This window comes from Clytia hemisphaerica, unplaced genomic scaffold, assembly GCF_902728285.1.
Source record: "Clytia hemisphaerica strain Z4C2 unplaced genomic scaffold, Clytia hemisphaerica genome assembly, whole genome shotgun sequence".
Taxonomy (NCBI): domain Eukaryota; kingdom Metazoa; phylum Cnidaria; class Hydrozoa; order Leptothecata; family Clytiidae; genus Clytia; species Clytia hemisphaerica.
In genome coordinates, this window is record NW_027103566.1 from 246,924 (window position 1) to 266,651 (window position 19,728).

General features: G+C 34.2%; 2 protein-coding genes across 3 annotated transcripts in view; one reads left to right on the forward strand and one right to left on the reverse strand.

The window, feature by feature from the left end:
* The first annotated feature begins 1,062 nt into the window (after window positions 1-1,062).
* Window positions 1,063-19,728, forward strand: part of LOC136800990 (histone-lysine N-methyltransferase SETDB1-B-like) — a 42,970-nt gene continuing 24,304 nt past the window's right edge. For both annotated transcript variants that reach the window (XM_067057606.1, XM_067057605.1), the window contains exons 1-21: window positions 1,063-1,209; window positions 1,421-1,461; window positions 1,694-1,796; window positions 2,150-3,082; window positions 4,390-4,454; window positions 4,794-4,831; window positions 5,135-5,255; window positions 5,524-5,580; window positions 10,820-10,892; window positions 11,402-11,475; window positions 11,882-11,955; window positions 12,554-12,612; window positions 12,984-13,026; window positions 14,737-14,962; window positions 15,825-15,853; window positions 16,149-16,296; window positions 16,828-17,025; window positions 17,737-17,864; window positions 18,203-18,278; window positions 18,553-18,664; window positions 19,308-19,377. In XM_067057606.1, coding sequence (XP_066913707.1) covers window positions 1,109-1,209; window positions 1,421-1,461; window positions 1,694-1,796; window positions 2,150-3,082; window positions 4,390-4,454; window positions 4,794-4,831; window positions 5,135-5,255; window positions 5,524-5,580; window positions 10,820-10,892; window positions 11,402-11,475; window positions 11,882-11,955; window positions 12,554-12,612; window positions 12,984-13,026; window positions 14,737-14,962; window positions 15,825-15,853; window positions 16,149-16,296; window positions 16,828-17,025; window positions 17,737-17,864; window positions 18,203-18,278; window positions 18,553-18,664; window positions 19,308-19,377 — 2,769 coding nt within the window. In that variant the 5' untranslated portion in view covers window positions 1,063-1,108. The remainder of the gene's footprint in view (window positions 1,210-1,420; window positions 1,462-1,693; window positions 1,797-2,149; window positions 3,083-4,389; window positions 4,455-4,793; window positions 4,832-5,134; window positions 5,256-5,523; window positions 5,581-10,819; window positions 10,893-11,401; window positions 11,476-11,881; window positions 11,956-12,553; window positions 12,613-12,983; window positions 13,027-14,736; window positions 14,963-15,824; window positions 15,854-16,148; window positions 16,297-16,827; window positions 17,026-17,736; window positions 17,865-18,202; window positions 18,279-18,552; window positions 18,665-19,307; window positions 19,378-19,728) is intronic.
* On the reverse strand, window positions 6,562-8,935 carry LOC136800987 (uncharacterized). Its single transcript, XM_067057602.1, has one exon. It carries the CDS (start codon window positions 8,878-8,880, stop codon window positions 6,670-6,672), a length of 2,211 nt encoding a protein of 736 aa, XP_066913703.1. The 5' UTR covers window positions 8,881-8,935; the 3' UTR covers window positions 6,562-6,669.

The following is a 19,728-nucleotide window of genomic DNA, read 5'->3' on the forward strand; positions in this document are numbered from 1 at the left end:
AACTCAGGTCCTTTGATTGTATCTTTATGAATGAAAGCAAGAAAGAAAGAAAGGAAGAACTCAAAAAAGGTGGTAAATCCACGGGAAAAAACTTTTGGAGACTGTTCGTCAATGAAGTTTGTTTTGTTTCTTTCGTTGCCGACAAACGCATTGACTGATATTTTTACCGGACGTTAGCCTGATCGGCAGCGGCTGGTCGCTAAAAAGTCGCTTTTACTGTTTTTTGACTGGTCAGTCTATACCGGTCTTAAACAGGTACTTAAAATCGATTGGGGAGTCACATTTAATCATCTATTTGAAATATTATACCTAATCTTTGCACTTTCTACCCCCACTTCCCATAAAATTTCCTGAAATCCTCCATTTGCATTAGTCCCCCATCAAGGTGAAAACATTCACTTCCAGGGCAAAAGTTGATTCTCCTCCATCTTCCTGGGGGGGGTGACCCCATGTCATTGAGAGATTGCAGGAGGCATCCAGGATGCTTGGCACCGGTTTCATCCTCTCCAGAGAGTGTCAAGATAATTGCAATATCTATATTAATAATATAATAATATATTTCGTAAACTCTTAAATCTCTCTCTTTAACACTCAAAACATCCATTTTTAAAATTTAGGGTTTTAATCTTCATTGCATCTTTGTTGCTCTTCTACCATTGATCATTCGAGCAATAACCATATATTATCTCTTATGTAGAGTATGAGACCTCCTACCACTTCATGGAAGCAATTAGTTTTCAAAATTAAAAATATTTCAGAAAATAGTTTGGCAGTCAGTGACCAAGAAAAATTGTCCTACCTATTATTTGACTCTAGACAAATTACCAACCAATTTAAAGCCCTTAAAATTTCTACCTTTACCAAGTTGATTTTTAAGATGTCATATGATGACGTTTGTGAGGTTATTTTTCTTAGAGCCTTTTCTTTGAATTCATAGCTGTACATATAATAAGTATATGTTTAGGAAGGAAAGTGGAATAGTTCTCCTAAAATTATTTATTGTTATCAGATCTCAGCTGAGAAAAATCTTTCATTTGCAAGGGTTTCGTTTATTGTTTGTTGAGCTACAATAATATGTTTTGTTTAATCAAGAAATTGATAGAAAATAATGATTCCAATGGACAATGAAAATGCCTTCTTCGAGAACAAAGTTAAAGAGATTATCAATCAGGAATTGGTCAAAGCCAAATTTGATGATTTGTGTAAGACGTAAGTATGATGGTTCTTTGTCTTAACTTTTGCTTCATTTTCAAATTTTATTCAATAAATAAGGTAACGTTAGGAAGCAAAACAATAAATGTTAAATGAAATGTTAATAAAGCTATCCAAGTTAATTTCTATTAAATACCTAGTATGTTGAACAAAATGAATGATTTTTATACAGAAAATTCTAATTTTTATACTTTCTATTTTTTCTTAGAATTTCAACAAAGATAATTGAAAGGGTCCACAAAATCGATGGTAACTATTTACTTTTTATGAGCTTTATTATAATACCTTATAAAAGATGTGCACCCAAAATAAATAATGTGTTTTATACAATCATTAATAATACTTGATACTAAAGTAATCTAGATAAAAATTGAAATTATTTGATTTGTCCCTCCAAACCTGGAAACCACACCACCATTATTGTCAAGAAATATTTTCATTTATTAGACTTTTGAAATTTCTTCTCGTTATTTCCTTACAGATGATCACCAAGAAATTAACCAACAATATGATGAACTCGGAGAGATGATTGAAGGTTTGCTAGCAAATAATCCAGAGCTGAAAGATGTTGTGTCAAAATCAAAGTATGTTACTATGAGTTTCTATAAACCATTCTTCTATGGGCCCTTTCTAATATTCTTCTTCTTGATAGTGTTTGAATCTACCACTACTAGAGATATTTTAAAAGTATTGGCGGTATACTACTGTTTTCAAAAACAGGTGCAAGTTTTAAATTGGGCAAAACAGCTGACCCAAGTTATTCTCTTTTTGTTTAATTCCCTCTTTTGGCCTGCAATATAAAGCTACCAAGAAGGTTTCTGTACCTGTAGATAATTTTTTCACACTAAAGGCTAGATAATAACGATAATAAGCAGCGAAAGTAAAGTTAGATTTATGCAAAATTAATGAATGATAATTTCTTGATTTTATATTTTAGAGATTCAGTTATTGTAATTGACGATGATGAAGAAGATGAAAATCTTAAAGAAAACACCAAAACAAACTATAAAAATGGTGAAACCACGAACTGTAAGAACACATTGGTGAAGGAGATTTCCAAAAGTATTTCTCTCTCAATCTCGAAAGAAACAAATACGACTGCTAAAAGTTATTCCACAGTGCTCAACAGCTCACGAAAATTGGAAGATGTTATCAGCAAGTTAACTTCACGTGTTGAAAACTCATCTTCCATTACGGATAGAGTATCTACAGATGATTCTCAACCAGATGAAACGACGGATCAATCATCACAAGAGGAATGTTATGATCCTATTACTATTTCTGAAAGCAACGATTTACCTTCAATTGTGACAACAACAACTTTGACTTCACAGAATATCAATTCTATTTTGAACTCTCCTTCAAAAACTGACAATGAAACCAGTGTTGAAAATGAAGACTCTGAAATTGAAATTGGGAAAACTAAGAACATTGATTTGCCAGCTTCACTACTCCAGACGTTACAAAAAGTAGAGGATTCAGGCACTAATGAACCTTTAGTTGTACAGGAATCGCCAGTAAAAACGAACTCTTCTGTTGATGAACAGCCTACCAAAACATTCAAAGAAAACCATAATTTACTGATAAAATCGAAAAAAGAAAAGAACTCTGGTACACTTTCAGACAATGATAAAACAAATTTACTAACGTACACTTCAGAAACTAATACAAATAAAAGAGACAAAATAGTTAGCCTCAATATTGTGAGTTCTAGCAAAGACCAATACAATTTGAAGGTAGAGCCTTCAGTAACGCCTGGACGTTCTAGTCCTAGGTCACCAAGGACGAAATCTGTGAAAAACAAATTGGAGCTGTCCATCGATACAGATACTTTCATACCCACAATACCCCTTCCACCTAGAAGACATGAGTAAGTATCACTATGGAATAATATACAAATTAAGTTAGCCATGGCTTAGATGACCAACTCTTTGCCTTTTCTAAGCGTGAATTAAAGTGGGGGAAAAGTTGTCAATTTGAGGTCAGTGTGTTGCCTTCTTTGGACGCCAATGGAATGGCTTCTTAAATCTTTTTAGACCTACCTCGGAGGTCCTATAAATCAACCGATGTCCGTATGTTACCAGCTTTTCTCAGGATTGGCTCGTTAGTTTTTTTCTGATTTTTGGCACAATGATGCAAAATGGCAATGCCCAAAAAACCCGATTATCGAAAAAAAAGATTTTCCGAACGAATATGCCGGAAATCGCCGTTTTTCTGGATTTTCATTGGACTTTTTCCTTATAATTGTTTTTTTTTTCGTTCAAAAACATTATTAAAAAAAGCAATGCCCACCATCAAGCATGTTTCAATTTTCAATATAATTAATTTTAAAAATCGCCGGAACAACCTATTTTCGCCGGAAAGACAGTATTTCTTGAATTTCTGGAGCTGTACTTTTTATTTTTTTATGAAATTTTGCACACTGATGCAAAATGACAATATCCAAAGTGGGCCGGAAATATGCCGGAAAAACCGGTTTTTTCGAATTTTCATCCTTAGTTTTTTCTGATTTTTTGCATAAAGATGTGTATTAGCAATGCCCAAAACATAGTCGAGTCTGCTTTTTCATTTTGAGAACATTTTTGTTTCAGCCGAAAATACCGGAAATATGTCGAAAATCGCCGTTTTTGCAGAGTTTATTGGACCTTTTCCTTTCATTTTTTTGTTTTTTCACACAAAAACATTACTGATAACAATGCCCTCCATCAAACATAATTCAATTATCAATAAAACTGATTTTTGCAACCTACCTACTTCCCTTCCCTCTCCCCCGTCAACAATCAATGATGAAATTTAATGTATTGTGCATTTTCACTATATCTTCTGACTGATTGTTTTCATTTTTCTCTTTTTTACTATGTAACTTTCATCATTATTAGGTCCATTCAGCATGTGGCTTGTTCTAATTTTAAGTAATATTTCAACTGCCATCTCTTTCTTTGCTCAGTTTTGCCTCAAAAAATTAGAATAGACTGTATAGAAAGTTGGCCGTTTAAACTATAAAGCTTTTTTTAAAAGGACCAAATTTCACATTATTTTTCTTTTTGTTCAAAGTTTGCAATTATTTTTTCAATGTTTTGGTGTTGTGTCTTTCAAATACTTACCAAATGTAATGCTTTGATGAAATTATCCTTTGACTGCTAGAAAATAAAGAAAAATCCTCAATTGTCTTTTTAGGTTTGCATTTGAATACGAAAAATTGGTCTTTGCTAAACCAGGGAAAAGCGATATTTGGTACCAAGGTAACAAGATAATGATAGTCCATATTTCAAACCATAGTGTCTTTAATGCTCTAGGGATATCGCTTTCTTTAATCTTAGTGAATGGTGCAAGAATTTCATAAAATATCACATCAAGAGAATTTAGAAATTCCCCACTATGATATATTTAGAAGGCAAGCCTAAATCTATATCTCAAAATTCTCATAATTCGAATAAATTTGTATTCCCCTTACGTGTTTGAGATTATGAAGACACTATATACCAATACACCATGATAAATTAATTGAAACTGAAATTTTTTCCAGAAAAGGGATAATGAATTATTAGTCTAGTCGTTATTCTGTAAACTTTTATTTATAGCCAAGTTAATGAAGGAATTGGGTGCTAAAGGTCCATCGGTAAGTTAGACATTATGGACACATTACAGAATTATGGACACATTTCATCATATCTATACATTAGTACATAAAAATAAACGATTTTGCGATGACTTTTAGAATTCATTTAATTCCATTATGGTTTTTACTGTTATTTAAGCGATTATTTTATAGCGACTACCAAGGAAGAGGAAAATTTCGGGCTTTTTTTTTTGAAAATCTGGTATGGTGGCAGGCCGTGGTACTGCCGTAACCGTTGCGTCGTACTTTATCATCAAAATAATTCATCAAAAAGTATTATGTAACTGTTTTTAATTTCCAAAGGCAAAGTACTCTATTCAATTCATCTCTGGTCAAAAGCTACGTCAAAAAGTTGATTCAAAAAGTATTGCAACACGACAACATTGTCACCCTAGTGACGTTGTCCTTGGCACTCGAATCGTTGGTAAGTTTGGGCATTTTTCTAGATTTTAAAGCTCAGCTGAGAGTTGCGATTTCAGTACTTCCACTTTATTTCATAGGATATTTCATTGGAGGGATTTAGTGGTTTTCTAGGCTATATTCTCAGATACTTAGATTAACAATTATAATTCTCTCTAACAATCCGAACGTACTAAGGAACCTTTATGGATATGCTTTGACCATGAGTGTGAGAAGTCCAAGAGAACAACGGACAGAAAGCACAACTTTCGATTGAACTATTTTTCTCTTAGCTGGAAGACCAAGTGATACCGTCAACTCAACTGTCCAAAAGAAGTATAAAGATATCAGTAAGAACATTTTTACTTTTTCAATTGTGGGAGTAATTAAATTTGTATTAATACAGAAACATTCATTCATCGAACTTATTTCAGTCTCTCATCAGATCATTGTGATTATCTACTCTTTGTTTTATGAATAATTTTTAGGGGGGTCATTTTCAAAGGGTCATAAATTGTCTTGAAAAATATCGGTGTGAGTAAACGGGTTACATAAAAAGAACTAATTTCAAGTTTTTCTTAATAAATAATAATAATTACTGATCCTAAAAAATACCAAAAAGATTATAAGAACATTACAATACTTGTTTATACTCATAAAATTACAATTCGAAATAATAATTCAAAGGAGATTATATCAATTGAAATGTTTAATTACACTTACTATAATAAAGAAAAGAAATAAAGAAAACAACATCACTCCTTTCACCAGAAATATACGACAAAGACCACTCAACACACTCAATGAACTTTTAAGAAAAACAATCTAATTAGCCCTAAGCAGGCTCCAAAAGTTCAATGCATTCCTTTTTTAGGCTAAACACGTGTTATTTATTTAGAGATTTAACAAAATCATCAGATTGTTATATCCTGTTCATTTAAATACAAGCATTTTTAAGAATAATTTTATAAGAACACGAGGCTGAAAATTTTGCCAAAACCTAAAAACAGATTAAGAACAATCTGAGCCTCAGATTGCAAAAACTACTAAGAAAGTACGGATTTTAACAGATTTTAAACCAATTGTCACTTTTTAAGTAAATAAATTAAGCGTATTAAGAACATCGTAAGAACACTGAAGCCTGAAAATTTCAAAAACCAAGAACAGCCCAGCCTAAGTCAAAATTAACTGGTTTTTATATTTAAAAAATGTTAAAATGTTTTGAATAAAATTTCTACTAAGATCATTCACTGTTCATTCATTCTGGTGGATTTTGTCTTGATCACCAATTCCTTTTTAAAATCTGTTAAAGTTTGATGCAAATTAATTTGTCTCATTTAAGTTTTTAGATCAGATTTTTTCCTCCTCTTGAGTTATTATTGAAAACAAGCCGTTGTTTGCCACTCTTAAGTTTTTAAATCAGTTTATTTTCCTCCTTCTCATGAGTCTGTTGATTCATTTCTAAAGACTAGTCGCTGTTGGCATTTTGGGATTCTCTCTTGGGAATTTATTTCACTTTTCAACTTATCGATGGTATCGGTAGCTTTGATCTCAAAATGCTTTGATTCTCCGTTTGGCATTTGAATAGTGATTTTTAGCGGAATTTCTTTCAAGCAAAGCTTTGAGCCACTGACAATATTGTACGAAGCCAAAGTTGCATCTTCTTTCAAATTTACACCTTCAAACAATAAAATCTGATTTTCCTGTGGAATTTCATCCATTAAAGTGAGTTTGTCCTTAATTTGGATCCGACTCTCTGTCTTGATATCTCTCATGGTTTGAATTTCTCTCATGGAACGAATTTTGTTTATGACGTCTGAAATCGTATCACTGAGCTGCACGAACATGAAGATAGTTTCGCAATCTTCGATTGTAACATATATCAAAATTCCACTTTTCAATTGAACTTTAAGGACAGAATCTTTTGTGATACCATAGTAAGCAAATGTTCGTCCATTTTCCAACCTTTTACCAGAAAACTCCACCCATTGTTGATCAGCAGGGATTCTTGATTCGATGTTCAAACAACGGGTCTTGAAGTCGTCAATGATACTGTTTTGCCATTTATCCGTAGGAATAGTCAATGTTCTTGTATTACCGCTAAAAGTTTCAACGGAAACCCCTTGATGTCCTCTCTCTTCATCTACTCTCGATCTCACAATCAAATAAAGAGTTGATTCTTTCTGAACGTTGTAATCATAGAGTGTTAAATCATCTTGCAATTCTTTACCAGCAAAAATCAATCGTTGTTGGTCTGGAGGAATCCCTTCTGTGTATTGAATCTTTAATTTGACATTCTCAATAGTATCAGCTGGTTCGACTCCCAGTGTGATAGCTTTACCAGTCAAGTATTTGGCGAAAATTTGCATACCTCCTCTCAATTTTAAAACCATATGAAATGTTACTCCGTATGGAATATTGTGATAAAGTAAAGTGTGATCATCTAATTTTCTACCAAGAAATATCAAGCGTTGTTGATCTGGTGGTATCCCCTCTTTGTCTTGAATTTTATATTTTACGTTGTCTAAAGTGTCGCTGGGTTCGACGTTCAATGTGATGGTTTTACCAGTCAGGGGTTTGATGAACATTAACGGTTCCGCTTCCCATCTCAAGAGCAAACCCATAATCGATCCTTTCGGAATTTCATGCTGAAATAAAGTGCCATCATCTTGCAATAGTTTACCGGGAAACGTCAAGCACTGTTGGTCAAATGGAGTTCCATGTTTATTCGATATCTTGACTTTGACATCCCCTATAGTGTCAGTAAGCTCAATGTCTAAAGTGAATTCCTCCCCTGCTGATGTTCTGATGTACATGCTCTCTTTCATTTCAATATGATATATAGCTGATTCATGGTTTATTTGATAATCTGATAAAGTTTGTTTCTTGTCTAATTGAGTAGCATCAAAAAAGGACCGTATATGATCTGACGTGACACCGACCTGATTCTGTATTTTAACCATGATTTCTTCCCTTGTATCGTTTTCGCCGACTCTCACTGTAAATGCTTTTCCATTGGCTGTCTCCACAATGATCCATTTGTTGCGTGTCAGGAATGGCGATTGCGGCGGGTCTTCCGATGTGGGGTTTGTTTGTTTATTGGCAATAAATAATCTTTGTGTCCATTTTGGAATTTCTGTTTTCGATTCGATCAAGGATTTGATAGTCTCAATGGTATCTGATGGCTCCAAATCCAATGAGATGATTTCACCTCCATCCATTCGCACAGATATTTTCATCAAATCCTTGAACTTAGATTCCACCATGTAAATAGTCGAACCATGTTGGATGTCATACAAAGAAAGAGTCAACTCGTCTTTTAAAGTTTGACCGATGTAAAGAAGACGTTGTTTCTCTGGTGGAATATTTATCTCCTTTTTGACTCTGGTTTTGACTTTGTGGACTATATCACTCGGTTCCACTTCAAGAACATACAGATCACCTTTCATTGTTTTGACATTGATTTCAATGGTATCAGTCAGATGTAAAATGATGTTGGCGTTGTTTCGAATACCATAATGTCCAACTGTTTTACGATTTTCCAATTGCGGTCCATAGAAAATCAAGCGTTGTTGATTGGGTGGAATACCCTCTCTTTGTTGTAGACTCGCTCTTATCTCATCGATCGTGTCTCCTTGCTTACCAGCCATAGTCGTATTGATCTGCTATCATCTGTTTACAAGGTTTGAACACAGAATTTTATAAGATGAACTGACAAGAAATTTGCTTTTGCTTACTCTCTTTTCCCTTCGTTGTTTCAACGATTGAATGAATGAATTTATACCATATTAAGTAATAATGTTAGCATCCTCATTGTTCTCGTCGGATAATTATCCTTTTTATAATATGAGATTTTGTTATGTTTCCTCGTTGCTTGCTATTTATATAACTTAATAAAAAGAGGTAATAGAGGATACCTTTCTTTTACTCTCAATAAAATATAAATATATTTAACCCCTTGAAAGAAACAAATTCTCGCCATGAGTCAGCTAATCTACTGTCAATGGGATGCTAGTTGGTAATCAGAACTATACATTTTTTCCTTGTTCAAAAATAGTCCTCTAGAATAGTTTTGAGGAAATCGAGACCACCTCGTTACAGAAAAGGATTTTCATTTCACCATGGATATGTTGAAATTTTTTGCCCGAAGGAAAGATTACGTCATAAAAATGTTTCGCGCGAACAAAAAAAAAGTTGAAGGAAGTTCTGCTTTTTTCATCCGTTACGTCAATTTCGACCAATGGAATTGCTTCATTTTTCAACCGACCAATGAGCTTACAAAAACGTCAAAACGTTTTCGCTCATGTCGCGCAAAATTGGAGACCGGTCTTAATTTCTTTTTGTAAACCCTGTTACAGATTGTAATAAATGGTCTTTTTCTCTTCCAGAAAACAATTAAATGGGGGCGTTTAGAATATTGTACATCTGAGGATGTATAGACATCAAAAGGCTGGATATCCAGGGTGTTGGTGAAAAATTGAGGTCAATTTTGTGGATATCCAGGGGGTAATGTAATTCATTTTAACAAGCTGTGTCCAATTCTCGAGGTTGAAGCAAGCAAAAGATAGAAGTCGACTAAAAGGTCTTTTTGCATGGTAGAAAACGAAAAAGAGAGCAAAAAGCCTTCAAGGGAATGTCGAATAGTAAAAAAATGTCATTTATGAGATTTTCTAAACTTAAGGAAATTAGACGGTAACTTTCAATTCAATCGAAAATGGGAGTTTATCGATTTGTGGAAGGTAGAACCATTGGAAGTTATCATCCAGAATAGCGTTTATAGCGTATAAATTAACATTTTTTGTGATAGTACTGATGAAAATCTAAAGATAAATTCTATATAATGCTTAATCCCTTTTACTCATTGCAAGAATTTTTAAAAGGCCTTTCTCAACCCTTTTATAATTGGTTGCTTATAAAATCCGTGCACAATCAAGAGGAGATCAAATCCATTCACAAAACGCATTCTTTTACAACATTATAGGTAAAATTAAGCTCCCACTAATGAATCTCTCAACTTAATGGGGTAAAAGAGAGAAGCCTAATTACGTTATATAATATAACTCGTAGTCATACCCATAATTTTTCTCACAAAAATGTGGTATGCTATGATAAGCACATATCACTCAAGCGTCTGAAAGAAATATTCCATCTGATGGTGCGATTGAAAACAATAATAGTTTTCATCCCATAAACTTGGGGAGATCAATAAGCACTTTTAGATGACTAACAAACAGTTCACTACCTTGATTTAAATGGGGCCTCTGCCAAGGGAGCCGTATTATCAAAGGGGTCCATGCCCTGGGAGCCTTTATTTGTAAAGATGTCTAAGCCCTGGGGAATCCTATAATATACGAAATCAAGCCATCCTATATGCAGAAAAATAGAATGAGAGGCTAGACTTATGTAGAAACAAAATATCGGTTCAACTCAATGACACTTGAAAATATCATGAAACAGAGAAATTCTATTCTAAATCTAAAAGAATGAAATGGCGAAAAGGTCAACCCTGGGTTTTCAATTTCATTATCTTTGTCCGTAGTTCCGGAAATATTTAGCTTTTAATTTTATATTTCATTTTTCTTTCCTTAGCAACCACAACCAGTTATACCGTTATGTTTGCCGGAACGATTGCTGAGTTAGCTTGTGAAGCTAATAGATATAGGTATGTATACCCTTCCATTACTTACTACGGTCCACCTTGTTCGGCTTACATGCTTTTTTATAAGAACATTCAAAATCTTAGCCATAGAATATTCTTAACTTTTTGAGTTTATCCTAAAAATGTTCTTATTTTCACCGTAAGGTGCATATTTTTGTCAATTTTCCTAAGAAATCGGTTGTTTTAGAGTCTGTAAAGCCTCAAGATGCTCTTAATATTTTAGCCCATGGAATTAAGCCTTTTTTTCTTATAGAAAAATGTATACTCGGCCCGTTTTATATTATTTCGATAATCAGGTCCGGCGGAAGCGAGGAGACTGGGGAGACTTCAGCCTCTCCAACTTTGAGGAAATGAGATTTTTTCTCCTCAAATTGCTAGTTAATTTTATCTCATTTTGTGCCTTCAGCCTCCCCAATTTTACGGTTGTTACGACGGGCCAGAAAGTTGTATGATATCCATCAAGAGTTGAATTTTCAAGCCATGTCTTCAATGTGGTTTTTTATACTCTCCAGATACTTGGTATTTTTCGATGACGGTTATGCACAGTATCTTCCGCTGAACAGAATTTTCCCCGTCGTTCATTCGTGTGAGTATTGCATTATTTTGATGGTACATTTAAAAGTAATTAGGCTTGAGGAAGGTTGACTGTACTGTAATTTTTTGACATTTTTAATTAGGTCGGGATATCGGATCATTTTGAATTTCAAGTTCGATATATGTTTTTTTCTTCATCGATATTGATTAAAATGTTCAAAATCGGATTACCCATCGCCACCTGACCACGTGGACATTCAATAAAGATTGGTTAAAAAGATGTGTTCTCACGGAGACCGGTTTTTTCTCTCCCGTTTGTTAATGATTTAAAATTCGATGTTGATTATGTATACTAAATCTGCAGACTAGTAGCCAACATGTCATCGAAATGACTCTTGATTTAAAAATTACGAATTGAGAATAATTTGCACTTTCTTTATTTGTTCTCTCCACTGCAGCGAAAAACGTATGGGAAGACGTATCGCCTGATTGCCAAGAGTTCATCAAGGAATATCTCCAAGAATACCCAATGGTAAAAAAAAGCTCTATAGGGCTAAGTAGACTACACAATATATTGATGAACAATTTTTGACATTATCATTTTCGGACCGTAAAGTACGAAGTAAATAACAGGTGTTCTTTTATAACGAATTTTCTTCCTGTAAACAATCCCCTATATTGTTGGAAAATCGCAAATCAAACTGACAATATATTGTTTGACAAAATATTGCGTAGTATATGTAGCCCCTATTAACAGTCTTCAAGCATGTGTAATCGTTTCTCTAGCCATCTCTCTAAGTTCTCTTCATCTGTGTTCCCTTTACACGTGACTAAGATGTAATCAAAAGAACGAAATTTATTTATTCCTTACGATAATCGGGACAGGCTCTATTCAGGAGAACATTCACCTTCCTAGGAGATGAAATTCACCGCGCTTGAATTAACCTGGACTTTAAATTCCTCCATTATAGTCACTTTAAACACGAACCGCCATAACTTGAAAACTTTTTATGGTCCCCAGTTAACAATGCCTTATAAACCTTTACTCGATAACTCGAACAAATTGTACATGTTTGAGTCATAGAGACTCCAATGTAGTTTCAAATTATGGACTTTTCTATACTGTTTAGAGACCGTTAGTGGTGACACAACTTGGATATGAAATGCAAACGGAATGGAATGGAGAATGGTGAATAATTTTTTAGCAATCTGATTTTTGATACACCAAATATTTGAACAGTCGTGTCAAAAAAACCATATCATATCTTTCTTTGTATCATGAACATATGAACGACTGGACATCCATTTGCTTACCGCCTCGCTAGAAGCATAAAATGAAACAATAAATTCTGATGTTGATATACCTCTTGAGAATACCTTGCTAACAGTGTCAAAACTTCGAGAAAAGTCTTTGTTGTTCTACTATTTTCAAGTCTTTTATCTATATCAAAAGATAACAGGGGCAAAATCGTCTAAGATACAAGAACCTTGTTACGCATCTTTCAATGTAATTCTGCCACCGGTCTGAAAACGTTAGGTATTTTCCGTTTTTTTTTTTAGGTGGCAGTCCAAAGTTGTTTCTATCGATTCCTCACTGGTAAAGGTAAGTGGTCAACTGTTGCTTCTGTACATCGTTTTAAAGTCTATTCACGATAAGTGTGCACTCAGGATTCACTTCAGTGAAAATGAAAGTCATAGCCCTTCTTTACAAGATCTTCATTTTTGGACCTACCCCGGTGGAGGTCCTATAAATTAACCTATGTCTGTTCGTTCGTTCGTTCGTTCGTTCGTTCGTTCGTTCGTCTGTTACCAACTTTTCTCAGGATTGAATCATAGGAATCTTTTGATTTTTGGTACAAAGGTGCAAAATGCTGGTGGGCAAAATGTAACGGAGCTCGATTTTCGAAAAAAAGGGCAAGTTTGGGCCAAAAAATGGCTAAAAAATGGGTTTTTTGGACTTAGTGAAAAATTGGATCATTAATTTTTCTGATTTTTTGCATGAAAGTAGGGTACCATCATAGGTAAAAGATGGCTTAAACAGATTTTTGCAAAAAAATTTTGTTGGCTCAAAAAATGCATGTTTATCTATAAGAATCACTATTAATAAGCATTCATCAATGTTCTTAGTCAAATTACTCAATTTTTTTATGAGATAGATGTTTTTTTTGCTCATGAGGGCTTACTTTTGAAGAATATGTGTGTTTAGACTGGAAATTTTGGTTGCTTGGCGTGTGTTTATAAAAACACTGGCCAAATTCGATATTTCTTTATAAGCACATTATCAATTACTTAGGTATTAGCTTTTCTCGAGATTGGCTTTTTCATTCTTTATGATTTTTTGCACAAACATGCATAACTATAAACCCTCGAATGTGACGGAGCTCGATTTTTGGAAAAAAATTTTTGGGTTAAATTTCAGCTAAAAAACAGCCAAAAAATGGGTTTTTTGGACTTTGTGAAATATTGGATCATTGTTTTTATCTGATTTTTTGCATAAAAGTAGATAAAAGATGGCTCAAGCAGATTTTTGTAAAAAGAGAATTTTTCAGCTCAAAAAACACTATTAATAAGCATACATCAATGTTCTTAGCCAAATTACTCAATTTTTGATGAGATAGATGTTTGTTTTTGCTCACGAAGTCTTGAATATGAAAGAATATTTCAAGAGCATGAAATTTTGGTTTCCAAACGGTATTTTTATAAGAAACAAACGACTAATTTTAATAGATCGTCACTATTTGTGTTCTGAATGATTGTTTAATGGTCACGTCACGTAGATATCAATTATAAATGTGTTAAATGCATAACCAGGTAGGTCCATAAAAGTATCTAGTATGTTTTCTTCTTTATCTTCATCTTTGTTTTTGGAATTTTTTCAAACACTTTTTTATTTCAAATTGTTCCACTCTCAAATATCTCTCCAACGATACCTAATTTATAAAGATTGAAGAATTCCTTCAAAAGTTATAGGTAAGAGAAATAAGAGTGCACACTTATCGTGAATAGACTTTAGTGACAATTAGAAGTATATTCACTAGTTTTACTCCGCGGATTAACCTTTTTTTATTTACCTAAGAAGACTAATAAAAATAATGTCCCGCTTATTCGGGACCTTAGCGTATGTATAATAGTAGGACGCAGGATGCTAACCCTTAGGATCCGTAGCATTTTCGTTGAGTCCCCCAAAAAAATGCTACGGATCCTAAAGGTTGGCCCCCTACTATGTTATTATTGCGGGTGCTTTTTGTATACATGCGTCATTTCTTTCGAACAATGTTTTGTTCTGTAAATAATTGTCCTTTATTTTCATTAGATCTTATTCGACGTTGACAAACGTTCCGAATGGATATACCGTGGAACCACGCGACTAGAACCTTTATACAATCACTTCATCAATCCACCAGCAGCTGAAAGCAAAGCATCCAAAGGGAAGAAAGGACGAAAAAAAGGAGCCAAAGAAACGTTGGTCAGTTATGTAGATGAAAAAATTACGGATCCTCAGTATGGCGTTTGTAATCATTCACTGACAGATCCGAGAGGTTCGTTGCTTAACAAGAAGAATGTATTTTTACTCATTAAGTGCCACAAAAATAAACTGAAAAGATATAAATATTTCTATTGAATCTCCATATCTCCATTAAACATTACACAAAAGCTTATACCCATTCTTTTTAGTTTATAATATTTATTGTTTACTTATTATACGAGTGCACGCACTTAGGATATCTCGTTAAGAAATTGTCAAGAAACAGAACAGAGCACATCTATTCACTCGGAAGGTTTCGTTTTCGTCACTCTCTATATTTCTTATTTGTTGACTTTCAATATTGTATTATTACTAGGTCACAGTGTGGATGTAAACCACACTGAAACGACCGCCTTCCATCACGCAATCGTTCATCACGCTCGCGAAAGAGCGCGCGCACATTATTAACGCTTGCATGTCATGTACCAGATAAACATGTCATCTCCAGTACATTTTAGATTATTCATTGAAAATAGATTACAGTATAGTCATTTTTCATGTCTCGATTATTCAATTCCGAATACAAGACATTCAGGGAAAAAAAGAGAAACACCTGGGTAATCTAGTTAAAAAATCCGAAAGTAAATGGTAGACAAAGTAATGAGCCAAGGCAAAACGAGATTAGCGTACCACTATGAAAGAAACCGCCTCCGGCGGTCGATTATTTTATTGGATCATTATTGAACGTAAAATTCAAACTAATAAACAGAAAAAGCTTAATTTTCATATTTCGATTTTCAAGCAAAATAAGGCAGGCAGTTCTGTTGTATGCAAAAATTGCCCATAAATCTTTTGTTTGTTTTTGGTTTGCAATTTGGTCCATACAATTATCTCTGTGAACTTATTAACGTTTTATAATTTTTGATTTATTTCAGGAGAGAAGCAGTTCGCGGAGTGGGGAGAAGTAAGTTCAGATAACTTTTTCGCATATTATTATTTTGATTGATGATGATTATTTACAATTTTGTGAGGTCTGAGTATTATCCATGAGATTCTACTTTTTTGACATGTCTTGAGAAAGATAAAGCGACCATTTTGAGAAAACTTCAAGCATGATACATTGAACAGCCTCTATGAGTGAGTCAGCAAAATTTGTTATGGTGCTCTTAGGTAGCCTATTTCTCTGAAATGGTGAAAAATGTCAATGCTTGTAATTTTTTATTTCGTTTTTAGTATGAATTTTTGTATTCATTTTTCAGCCTCGTGACTTCACAGACAAGATTCTTGCACGTTGTTACAATGAAGAGGGTGTATCTCTATCTTTGACTTCGCCCCGTGTTTCGTCGCCCCCTCCTGCCCCTCCTGTCGATCACAAAATGTTGAAGATTGTCACTCAAAGCACGGAAGGTTTGTTGATTTCCTCTCCTTATTTTTACCAAATACTGTAAGTTTTCAAAGATTTTTCTTGGTTTTTCAATTATCTTTAACATTGGTTTTCTAAATCAGCTTCAAGTCAAAAATGTTGGCGCCATGAAAGCTCTTGGTTACATTTTAATTGTTTTAGCCGAAGAAAAAGTTCTGAGGTATAGGCAGTTGATTAAGGGTCGATCACTGGGCTTTTCCTTGTGATATATCTACATCTTCCTTAAGAGTTGAAATAATTGAATAGATCCTAGTTGGTATCATGGCTTAAACTTTACATTTACTTTTGACTTTTTGACTTTTTGATTGCCTTATATTAAAACAAATTCCTATTCTGATTTGGAGAAAAAAAACAGTACGCGCTTTTTTAAATTTATTTTTTATAAAAATGTTGTTTTTCTATGTCATGGATATTCTTAACTTTTTATGGGCAAATTTTCAGTTAAAAATGCTCTTAAAATGGCATTATTAGAGTACATTTTTATATAGAAGCCTGCTTAAAATCAATTATTCCAGGTGCACAAAATGCAACACGTGGTCATTTGAAGTTGAAGTTGAAGCGGTCGTCATCCAACGATTTGTTTAAAGCCAGTAAAAGTTCATCACCCTCTAACAGTCCACGGTGTAGAAAGAAAGTCAAAGCCGAATCACCGGACGATTACGCAGACAACAATCTTCCATTTGATGGTCAAATGCAACTTTCGCCCTCGCCAGGTAAATTCTTTACTAACACGATGTCTGTTCCTCTATTTATCACATATCGGGCAAATTCAAAAAATGTTTTACTTTTTCTTGAATGAATGCCCCGTCCGGAAACCCTTGTTGCCTAGAGATGAGTTTCCACATAATTTGGCCTTTAATTAGTTATAAAGGTTAAAGCGCTATGCTTATGCACGCTTGGCTGAAATCATTTATTAAGACTATTTCAAAGGGCTGTCCCTGGAATTTAAATGTACTCTTAGGCAAGTACTTTTTTATTTTCTGGTTTACGGACATTTAGAGATGATCTTAAAAATAAAAATAAAATTGTCGTTGTGCAACTTTAATGTTGTGTTGGAAAGAATAAAATGTGTTTTGAGGAAACTTGCATACACCAGAAAATCAAAGAAAGTTGTGAAAAAGAGATTGCTGTATCCTATTATCTTCCTTTCCTGCTCTTATAAAATGAAGTTTTCTAAAAAAAATCCATTTCATGGCAGATCAAACAGAGTCGGAAGTGCAAAAATAAATAAAATTTCAATTTTATTTTTATTTTATTTTTGCAAAATAATCGTCGGCGATTCCGTAAACCAGAAAATAAAAAAGTAATTGCCTTAAGCATTGTTGAGTTCTTTCTTTTACGAGAAAGGTTTTCTTTCCTTGTGTCAGATATCATTTCAAAGCCGCCTTGAGCTAACGACATAATGTTTTGTTCTGTGTGTTTAGAAAAATCGAAAGAGGAAATATCTCAGGAAGAGCTTCTGGGTGCTCTCAGCGCATTGAATACAAGTCCAAACGTCTTATCTCCGAAAACGAAGGGCGAAAGCTCTGCCACACCAGAAACTACAAAGGCTGTATGTATAAAACAAGGTCTTTTTTTGTCCCTAAGCGAGGGTTTCCAACTATCACTTATTTGTAGATATTTCAATTTTAAGTCAAGTTTTTGCTTGCTATTTGTGTCCATTTTATCAAACCATTCAGATTTTTTGGATAATAACCCAACTTTCATTCACCTAGTTGCTCCCGAGCATTTTCATTATTAGAAGTCAAAATTATATCCCTTTCGAACTAGACCAAGTATAGAAGGACATTTTAACGTCGGACTAAAAAGAGAAACAATTCTATATTGTTGATCAAGCGGGTCGAAGGGAGCTCTCGTATTAAAAATTTCAACAATTTCTTCCATTTGCAGACACCACGAGGTGGCAGAAGTCCAAGACGAAGTGCCACCAAACCATCTCCTCAAACACCGAATTTTCCTAAACCAAGTAAAAAATTTTGTTACCGTATACAAGATTCTGCAAAATTTTGGCACCTTAACTGGATGTTTTTCCAGTAATGGCAACAATTAAATGGATAACAAGTCTAGTGGTGCTAACTGTCCTCAATTTCATAAAAATTGTGCAAAATTTAGAATAACATTCTTTTTTATTCTTTGAGTTTTTATCTCCGATTTTCAGCTCACTAAAAGTTGACCCCTCATCATTGTTGAAAAGACAACCCCTGTCTACATTGCAATTGTTTCTACTTTTTCTTACATAGCGAGACACTCGTGCAACGAAAATTGCATCACGGACAGAAGGAACATATTGGATTATCATCGATTTGGTTTTACAAATTATCTCTCCATTCCTTTTCATCTCGGCTGGAAACGGTAAATCGAAAAATTATTATCTCGGTTTACAACACAGGATTCTAGTTTCACGTCGTTCCTTCGTTCGTTCGTCTGTTACCAGCCTTTCTCGGGATTGGCCCATTAGAGTTTTCTGATTTTTACATAGTGGTGCAAAATGACAATTCCAAAAAATGACGGAGTGGAATTTTCAAAATATAATTCTTTGGGAAAATTTGGGCCAAAAAGTGCCTAAAAATGGGGTTTTTCGGACTCTGATTTTTCGCATAAAGATAGAGGGCCAGGTTGTCTAAAAATAGGCTCGAGCAGTTTTTATTTGGCCGTTAAAATCGGATATTCTTGTTTAGGAAAATTCCTTTGTGTTATTTTTCTAAAGAAAATGAGCATTTTTCGAGATAGATAGGGTATTTTTTTGTGATTTCCAAAAAAATCATTTTATACGGAGCTCCTTACCTCTAAAACATCGGAAAGCCGGCGTGAAACAAGTTTCATCGTGTTTTCAAGCTTACGCATCTCTACGCTGTGCTGTTGCCTTCCCTTTTTCGTTCGAAGATTTTCATCTTTATTCGGGATGTTTTCGACAACATATATCATTCAGCATTGTGCTTGTTGGGTCTTATTTTGTTCGAACTTTTAATTATTTTCCTTGTTCTCCCTTAAACAGAGAATCAGCCAAGAAATCATCAAGTTATCATCGAGATATTTACTATCGAACGCCGTGCAATAAACGAGTCGTAAGTCGTTATTCTGTTCTATTTCTGCCACCCTACTCCATTTTCCGATAGGGCCTTTGTATATCCGCCTATTCCAGCCTGGGGCTTGAATCAGCCTTAAGCCTCTCAATGTATTTAATTGTCTCCCTCATCGTGCCTAAATTCAGAATTTTTCTACGCCCTATCAATTCTTTCCACCCTTGCTCCAAAAACTTTCATCATTGCTGTAGAGTTCATCTCGTTCGCTTCCTGAGACTATGAACATGCGGGGCTCTTTTTATTTACGCTGGTACTCTTTTAACTGTATACACGAGAGGTATAGAAAGCTGATTTCGGATTGGCTTAAAAAGACTGTTTTTAGCTTGATTTTAC